General features: G+C 62.8%; 1 protein-coding gene across 2 annotated transcripts; it reads right to left on the bottom strand.

Moving 5' to 3' along the window:
- Positions 1–3,155: 3,155 nt before the first annotated feature.
- LOC124521814 (uncharacterized) lies at positions 3,156–7,450 on the bottom strand. 2 transcript variants are annotated; one of them, XM_047092945.1, is made up of 6 exons: positions 7,185–7,450; positions 6,139–6,537; positions 5,475–5,771; positions 3,943–4,077; positions 3,663–3,739; positions 3,156–3,422 (listed from the first exon to the last, which is right to left on the bottom strand). In XM_047092945.1, exons 1-6 carry the CDS (start codon positions 7,369–7,371, stop codon positions 3,330–3,332), a joined length of 1,188 nt encoding a protein of 395 aa, XP_046948901.1. In that variant the 5' UTR covers positions 7,372–7,450; the 3' UTR covers positions 3,156–3,329. The 2 variants fall into 2 exon arrangements, with proteins under 2 accessions (XP_046948901.1, XP_046948902.1); XM_047092946.1 differs by lacking the exon at positions 3,943–4,077 and having other exon boundaries at positions 7,185–7,444.
- Positions 7,451–9,192: the final 1,742 nt, after the last annotated feature.

Here is a 9,192-nt window from a genome sequence, read left to right on the forward strand (position 1 = left end):
ATTCATTTTGTTTAATTGAACCTAACAAACCTTAGACTACTTTATTTCGTAGGCTCTGCTCCCAACGTGGGGCTCGATCTCACCACCCTCAGATGAAGAGTCTCGCCCTTCACAGACTGTGCCAGACAGGCACCCCTAGACTTTCCCTTTGAACTATTTAAATGTATATTCAGTATGAGACAGAGAGTGCGCAAGCAGGGGAAAGAAGAGAGAGAGGGAGACACAGAATCCGAGGCAGGCTCCAGGCTCTGAGCTCTCAGCGACTCCTCTTCCAGGGAGCAAACCTTCTCTCAGGACCAGGTATCATCACCCCCGTGACCTGCGACCTCAGGGATCCCCTGCGTCCCATCTCCCTCCCCCGGGATCGGCCCTCACCTCTCAGGGTCTGTCTCGGGGGATGGGGCAGGCACCCCACTCTGCCCTCCAGCCCGTGTCACCCCGGAAACCTGGATCGGGACCTCGGACCTCAGACCCAGGATACTCCAGGGATCCCCCTTTCCCAGCGGTCACCCACCCCCCTCCCAGCCCCAGATACCCTTCCCACCCCCCCTCGCCAGTCACAGTCGCCGCCCTCAGATCCCGCCCTCACCCCGCCCCGCCCCCCTCAGCACCACCTGCCCCCCCACCCACCCCCCCAGTCGCCCTGAGCAGCCTCCCTCCGGGCCCTGAGCGCCGGCCACCGCCGCCACCTGGCGGCCGAGGACCGAACTGCCGCTGGAGAGTTCCTGCCAAGAAGCCTTCACCGTGGGTTCACCTGCACACACAGGTCATGAGCGCCTACTGTGTGCAGCACAGGGGCAGGGAGAGACAGGGAGCTGAGTCCTCTTCCCAGAGGAGCCCCCAGTCTGGCGGAAGCAGTTCAGGCCTCGGGAAGCAGGTCAGTTCCGCGGACGGAGCAGAGTGGGGACATCTCGCCTCACCGGGGAGCCCGGCCATCGTCATGGAGGGTGGGGGTGCGGGGCACAGGCCTCGAGCGTCCCCCGCGTGCAGGGCCCTGTGCAGGGGGCTCCGCGCCTTCTCCAGGACCCTCTGTGGCTCCGCGGTTCTCTCCTCCCCACCTGCTCTACAGAGGTGCCGGCACCCGCACCAGGACTCGCGGGAAGAAGGTCGGGATCGAGTGGGAGGGGCCGCAGGTGACAGACCACAGGCTCTGTGACCGGCCTTGTGTGCACCCCCAGAACAGGCCAAGTCGGCCATCCCGTTCCTGCTGCCTACGGAGGTGGTCCAACTGGAGAGAGGCGGGCAAGGGCTCACGTCTGGGGACGGGGACATTGGAGTTTATGAGGACATAGGGAGACTCCTGGGGGCCGGATGCAGGGTGCGCAGTCAGCTTGTCCCCCGCGCTCCCTGGGGCTGGCCCTTGTCTGTCCCTCTTGTGTTTGCCGCCGCAGGTCCCCGGGGGCTCATTGGGAGCCAGGGAACAGGGCAGGGGGGCTGGGGGTGAGGTCAGAGCAGAGTGCAGGGAGGAGTGAGGGTGACAGACCACCCGTAACCTGCCAGAAACACTGGGAAAGGTGCCATGGCCCCACCCCCACTCACAGGGTTTGTCCCTCTCCTAAGACAACAGCCTAGGAAGGGGAAACTGAGGCACCAGAGGACAGGGCCGGCTGCCAGGTGCCCTCCTCTCCTGCCCCTCATTCCTGCGTGTCCTGGATGAGAGTCGTGTGGAGGACACCCCTCCAGCCCTGTTCCGTGGACACACTGGGTTTCTGGGGTGGGGGGCGTTGCTGCTGCCACACCCCCTGATCAAGGCTGTAGGTCCCGGCCACCCCCGCCTGGACACACCTGCTGGGAGAGCAGAGGCGGCCCACACCTCGTCCACCTCACTGCTGGACAGCTGACGACAGGGACGGGCAGGACAGGGCGATGCAGGCATAGGTCAGCACGGGGTCTCTCCCACCCATGAGCCCAGCGCCTCCTCTCTCTCCTGCCCCCACCCGGCCTGGCTCTCTGGGCCTCGAGGCCTCCCCTGCAGATCTGAAGTTTGGTGTGTCTTACTAGCTGGCCCGAGGCTACGAATAAGGCATCTCTCAGGCTGACTGTGCCCTGTGTGCAGAACAACCAGTGTCCCCGGACCTGAGGTCCCAGAGCTGGGGGTGGGGTGCCCTCAGGGTCCTCAGTCTTTCCTCTTCGAATTCTTCCTTCCCCTGCCTGGATTCTGCTGCTAGGTCAGCCCCCCAGGCCCCCCGATGCTGGGAAGGGGGCGCCCACGGGCCGGCCCCACACGTAGGTCCCGGGGACGAGGCGGGTACCGGGTTCTGGTCCGCGTTCTGGACCTGCAGGAAGCTGGGGCCGAGCGCCAGAGTAGGATGCGGGCGCTCAACGAGGACCTCGTGCAGAGAGCAGGGCACATACGGGGACCCACGGGCTGCCGGTGGTGTGGACGCCAGGGGGGAGCGAACGAGGGAGCAAAGGGGACCTCCAGGTGTTGCTGAAGCCAGTGGGCCGACGGTGGGACCCGAGGGAGCTGGAAAGGTCATCAGAGCCCATGGAGGAGCCGGGGAGGGGGAGGGTCCCCGTGAGACAGGAATCGGGTTTCCCACAGGTGACTGTGCCTCCGAGAGCCCATGTTCATCAGGCGGCCGCGTGAGGGTGTCGGCTCAGGACTGGAGACGCGGGCTCAGCGCGGCCCGGCTCCGGCCTCAGACTCAGCCGGAGTCACCGGGGGAGAGGTGGTGGCAGGGGAGAGAGGAGGGCTCCACGGGGACCAGCAGAGGATGGGGGGGTGGGGGCAGTAAGAGACGGATAGGGAGGGGCCGGGGTCCTGCTGTGAGTGGAGTCACAAGGGTCAGAGTGAAAACAAACTTTTTCAAATTAAACCTGAAATTACAAAGCCATAATACGTCTTAGACAAATTTCATCTGTTTTTTTTTTTTTAAAGTGGTTATTTGCACATATATTTGGGGAGAGAGACAGAAGGAAAATGCACATACTGACAATTGGCTGGTGGTGAACCGGTCGAGGCTGAGGTTGAGACTTCAGGTCGACAGGTCCCAGAGGCTGAGGGTCCGGACAGGACGACGGACGGGGCACAGACGTGGGGAGAGTGGGCTCCGTTGACGGTTGCCAAAGGGGCTGAGGCTGAGCGGAACCGGACCACAGCTCTGGACTCGTTCGACGACGAAGGTCCCGCTCGATCTGCCGCGATGTGTGTCTTCTGCTCAACTTGGGCACGACGTGTCCGCATAGAGATTCACGGAGGGTGGATGAATCCGGTCCCTGCTGAGAGCAGTCAGAGGGGGAGGGGGCAGGACCAGGGCCGCAGGCATCACGCGCACAACAGAGGTGTTGGGGCGGGGGGGGGAGGCTGGATTCCCTGCTCCTTCCAGTTAAATCACCCTCAAGCCCTGGCCTGGGTGGCGGACCTCACTGTAGACTGTCGTGAGCGGTGTCTCCTGTTCGAGATGTGGTTCCCCCGAACCCTGGAACGCAGACAGAGGGTTCCTGCCACAGCTGAGGGACACAGAGGCCCCAGAGGGACCCACACAGATGCGATGCCGCTCACGTGACCTCCCCCCAAATCGCCCAGCACCGCACGGACCCCGTGTTAACTCTGCACTGTCTGGAGAGAGATACAGAGGCAACGAGGCCAGAAACTGCTGATCCCTGGGTTTGACAAACTCACACCCAGGCACCGGGACGCGGGAGAACCCAGGCCTCACCTGCTTCCTGTGGTCTCGGGACATCTTCCCTGCATAACAGACGCCACCAAATCGGTCCCTGTGCTCTTCCTGCGACCCTGCACGAGAGTCCCACGGATGGAGCTTGAATCTGAGCCTTGGAAACCTGTACCCTCCCCAACCATGCCCCCCTCGGTCACGCCCACACCCACCAGCCTTCTGCAGAGACATCCCTTAGCAGCAAGATGCAGGGGCAACGGAGCTGAGGGTCAGTAGGGGGCGGGGGGAGGTACGTGGGCACGGGAAGGACAAGTGCACCTGCCTCTCCCAGGCTCCAAGCTCTGCTTCTTCCCACGTGAGCACCGAAGGTACAGTCCAGCTCCGAGGATCATGAACGTGATGCCAAGAGCCCCCAGGATGTCTCTCAAGTAACCAGCACCGGCCTGTCCAAGTGGACCTATTTGCCTCCCACACAGTGAAGAAGGATGAGACAAGAGACAACGTCACATGCCCGTTGCCAGGCACGTGGAGACGTGTGAAGGGACCCCGTCTCGGCTGGAGAAGGGGAACACGGCAGGTCCTGACGCTCAACCAGCACCGGGCCCTGCTTGGCGCCGGGGTGCTGAGAGGGACAGGACAGGGTCCAGGCGCTTGAGCGGCTCAGCCGTGGGGGGAGGGCTGGGAAAAGGCCGAAGGCAGCCAGCCAGGGCCATGGCGGTGCACTAGAGGTTCACAGCCGGTACACGGGTCTCCAGGGAGGGCTTCCCGGAGGAGGGGAGGGCAGGACTGAGTTGAGGGAGGAGCCGGAGGGAGGAGGGTGAGCGGGAGGCAGGAGGCTCCTCCAGAGGGGTAGGGGTCACTGAGGGACGAGCTTCCCCGGGGACTCGGGGATGCTGAGGCAGCAGGGGACGATGGGGTGGAGGGACGAGGCGGCACACGGGGAGGCCGGTCGCTGCTCACTCGGGGACACGCTGACGGTGAGCAAGTCAGGTGGGGAGGCCGAGGTGGGACAGGAAGGCAAAGCAGAAGCAGCCACGGCCCTTCCCTCCGGGTGAGCAGGCCGCACGAGACACTGATCCGCGGCCACAGCATCAGCTCTGGGTGGCGGCGGGGGTGGGGGGGGCCCTGTGCTCCTGAGAGGAGGTGAGGGGTGAGGGTGGCTCAGCGGGGACTCCTGCAGGGCCCTGAGCAAACCAGGTGAGGAGCCCCGCTCGAGGTCAGTGCCTGCTGGACGGGTCCCCAGCGGGGGCTCCTGTGGGCCGGCAGGGGTCACCCACGGTGGGGCAGCTGCAGGAAAAGGGTCCCTGGACGGGAGTAAGTGCGGAAGGGGAGGACGCGGGACTGGAAGGTCTGGGGGAAGAAGCAGCAGCCTGGCCAGAGGCTGAAACCTGGGGAGCCCAGGACGCATCCGGGAATCCAGGCGAGCACTGGGGCGGGAAGCGTGTCCCCGAGACCGGAGACGGGCACACGAGCCCCGACGCCTGAACCCTGCAGGCCGCGGCTGGCTCGGCCTCCCTCAGGTGGCACCGACCACTGACCCTCCCCCCTCGCTTGCTGGGCACCGACCACTGACCCTCCCCCCTCGCTTGCTGGAAACCTCCCGGGACACACAAGGACTGAAGAATGAGGCAGGGGTGAGGTACCCGAGGGGGCTGCCTGGACCAGCAGGGGTGAGGGCTGCAGAGGAGCCGGAGAGAGACACCGAAAGGCAGAAGCAAGCGGGATGTGCCTGCCAGCCTCCTGGACGGGTGACGGTGGCAGGAGGTGACCTAAATATGGGGGACAGAGCCCGGAACCCTCACCCAGGGGACCTGAGCTCCGGGAGTCCCTTCCCCTCTGACAGGATGCACTCACCGTGGCCACAGACTTCCCCAAGGTCCCGGGTGGCAGTTTTCCGGTCCCCCGGGTTGCTGACCACACAGGTGATGCTGGGGCTGGGCTGGCTCAGGGGCAGCTTCAGAGCCAGGGTCCAGGGGTTGGGAGCCGGTCCTGGGACCCCTCTCTGCTCCAGCTCCCTGGGGAGGCCCTTGCTCTCCCAGGACACATTCACATCCTCTCTGGTTCCCGGGGCGTGGCACTCCAGGGTGACATTGCACCAGTCTGGTGTGACGGATGGAGTCTTGTCCAGGATCTGGGGGCGGGGCACGGGTTCTGGGGCCCGAGGGACAAGAGGACACGGGGTCACGTGAGTGGGAAGCATCACGCCTCATGCTTTCGCGGGCGGAATCTCACTGTCGCCCTGGCATCCTCCCCCAAGGATAATGAATCCACTTTACAGATAAGAGGACTCGACCCAAATATACAGCGAGTGGCTATGAGGACGGGAGCCACTGCGTGAAGCCTCAGGCGTGATCTCAGCTCTGCCTCGACTTGTGGTGAACACATTGCGTCCAGTTTCAAGGGAGAAGCCAGAGCCTCAAGTCTGGGGTCTGGAAGGGGTCCTGCGAGGGGGGCCAGGGACACTCCCAAGGACAAAAGAAGTGGGTATTTGTGGATTGGGGGAGGAGCCACCACCTACCGTAGACAGTGAGGTGGAAATACCGGTTCGTTTCTCTTCCTCCTGTTAAGGAGACTCGAGCCCAGTACGGCCCACTGTCCTCAAGGGTCAGGTTGTCAATCCTCAGGGTGGTGGTGTTGAGCACATGGACCCTCTTCTCGAACTTGTCCTGGAAGTTGACCCATGTTGGAACATCGTCCCCAGGAGACATGAGCAAGAGGAGTAGGTAGTCGGACTTGTTTTTAATGGCCCAAGAAATCTTCTCCAGCTTGACTCCTGGAAGTGATTCTGGACTTCGGGTCATATCAAACGACACAGAACTTCCTTGAGTTCCCTTCACAGAAACCACGTTTCCAGAATCCTCCATGTGAGATCCATGAGCTCCAGAACCGTTGACCACAGTGCTGAAGGCGCCTAGGGCTTTGGAAACAGACACGGTGAGTGTTTTGTCATTGAGAATAAGGAGAAAACCCTAGAACCCATGGCGCTCATGAAATCCACCCAGTAGACTCCCTTGACCCCGGGAGGCGGGACCGAGCAAGAATTGGAGTCGTGCTGGAATCAGGTCCTGGTCCTCGTGGGGCGTCCCCTTGAACCCGGTCCTGACCTGCTGTCCCGCAGTGTCCTCGCCGCCTAACTCTGAGAGTCTGGACGTGACGACATCACGGATCGAGAGCCCCGAGCACATCTGGGCCGACGCCAAGTGCCCAGCGTAGGAGGCAGCTTCCACCGTGGCTGCCCACACGCTGTGGGAGCCCCGGCCCTGGAGTGGGGGCCGCGCCCTGTGACTTGCTCTGGAGCGGAGTGGCCCAAGGTCAGGCTCAGGGAGGCTGTGCTACGGGAACCCGCACTCCAGTCGCTCAGGGGCTGAGACAAGGGGAGATTCTGAGACTGAGGGGGGTCCTGTCACACAAGGTAGAGGCATCACGCCCTGGTGGCTGCACCCCTCGGGGCCACAGTAGGGAAGGCACACAGGGGAATCGCCGTGGGGGTTTCTCTCCCTCCTGAAGCGGCGTGATCTCTGCTCATGGGTTTGGCCACCTAGTCGCAGGGCCCTGGCTACCTACCCAGAACTGGAAAATGTGGGAGAAGATATGATGGGTAGGTGAGCTCTGCTGTGCCTGCCACGAAGACCACGCTTCCCCAGCCGGTCCCCGAGACACCCTCAACGTCCTTCCTCAGTCCCCTCTTGCAGAGCCGTGACCAGAAGGCAAGGGCCTCCGGGCCGCCCCTCCAGACCCCAAAATGCCCCATGCGGCACAGCCCAGGGGACCTGATACCCTGGGTCCTTCTGGAGACCGGGATAGGAAAGAAGGGGACGGGCAAAGAACGACCTTGTCCTGAAAGGAAGACCCATGTGTCCCCTGCAGCAGGGCAGGACCGCCTGGGGGACCGCTGCCTGCCAGAGCCCCAGACCCCTCTCCAGGTCTGTGAGCTGTCCTCACGCGGGGCCTGCCCCCTCGCTGTGTTCACATCGTTCCTCGCTCTCCCAGGAAGCAGAGAACCCAGAGAAAGGCTCAGGCCAGTAGTGCTTGTAGAAGATTCCAGATCCTTCTACGCAATGATGTCCTCACTAACTCCCTCATTCCGACAGCAGGCGGCTGCATCCCGCCGGACGCTGCCCGGCCCGGACGGCAGGTCCCTGTCCCCACGTGCCAGCTGCTGCGTCCCATTGCGGTTTGGGTCTGCTTGTGCCCTTGGCTTGTTGTGTCCCATTACTTTAGAGGAGCCGCCGCACCTGTCGTAAGAGAATCAGCCTGTTTTCTAACACACATAACGTAACTCTTCTCCAACGTGCACGTCACCTCTGTCTGGGGACTCTGGCCCTGCTCGCAGCCTCAGGAAGCTGGATGTACCCGTTACTTGAAAGGCCTATTGGTTTTACGTCTTGCAGAAAAACATGGGCCCCCCAGCAAAGGTGTGCTTTGTACTCGGTCTGGATGCCTCCTAGAACTTTTGCGATTGCAGTGTTGGTGTGTGAATGTGACCGGAAGGGACTGTGCTTGGGTCTCAGACCAGGAGGTCCCCTGCAGCAGGGCGGTGGGGACCGGGGCAGGGTCCGGGAGGCGGGAGTCCTCCGCGCTCTGCAGCCTGTGGCCTCGGGCAGTCATGTCAGCTCCCTGCCTTCTCCTTGAGTCTCTGATGCGGAGACAATGACCATGCTCCCCTCAGGGAACCGTTGCCAGGGTGTCAGAAGGCGAGAGCTTGCCCTTAGGTGTGAGCTGTTCCCATCAGGTCGATGCTTGCTCCTGGCAAGCACAGCTGGGGTCCGCCCCGAACTTCCCAGGTCCCGGATGGAGCCCTGTGCTCCCCACCAGGCACCCTCTCGGGGTCTCCTCCGGGGATCAGGGACGGGCTCCCGGGAGACAGACACCCATGGTGCCGCCCCACAGGCGGCCACGGGAGCCAAAGTCCCCCCGGGCCTTCCGCTCAGAGCCATGAAGCTCCCGGCTGTGTCCACGGCAGCTGGTTTCCATGGTCCCTGTCAAGTCCACGCAGCAGGAAACTGAGCACACCTGTGCAGGGGGGGCAGCGTCCTAGAGACGAGGGAGGGCCGGGTACTGTGGCTCCACATGGTGGGGCATCTCCCCATTTCTCTCCACCGAGCTTCCTCGTGGCTCTAACATATTGTGTGTTCATCACAGCTAGCCTACGGATGGTGCAGTTGGTCGAAGCAGAAGGTAGGTGTGGGTCCCCCCCTCAGGCTCCTCCAGGAGTCAGATGCCCAGGGCGTGTATGTTTGTTCAGGCAGCCGCAAACACCATCAACCTGAGCGAACGCAGCATATGTTGGTAATTGCACTTCGAGTTTCCTGATGGCCGGGACCAGTGCGCCCTCGATCCTTCCAATCCTTCTCTGACTGGGCTGTGAGCACCTGCTGGCTCCCTCAGGAATGAATGGGCCCAACGAAGTGTCCGGGGAGACCCAAAGGCAGCTCCCCGGCCAAACGGTCAGGGCTGAGCTGATGTGGAAATAGGCAAAGTTGGCTGCAACTTCCATGAAATTCGGAGAAACAGCCCTTGTTGCAACCGGGGTGGGGGTGGGGACGGTGCACTGGGCTCCCGGAGGGACTGC

Source organism: Lynx rufus, unplaced genomic scaffold (assembly GCF_022079265.1).
Source record: "Lynx rufus isolate CCGP_SWC_20201006 ecotype Redwood Valley unplaced genomic scaffold, mLynRuf1.p SCAF_31, whole genome shotgun sequence".
NCBI lineage: Eukaryota > Metazoa > Chordata > Mammalia > Carnivora > Felidae > Lynx > Lynx rufus.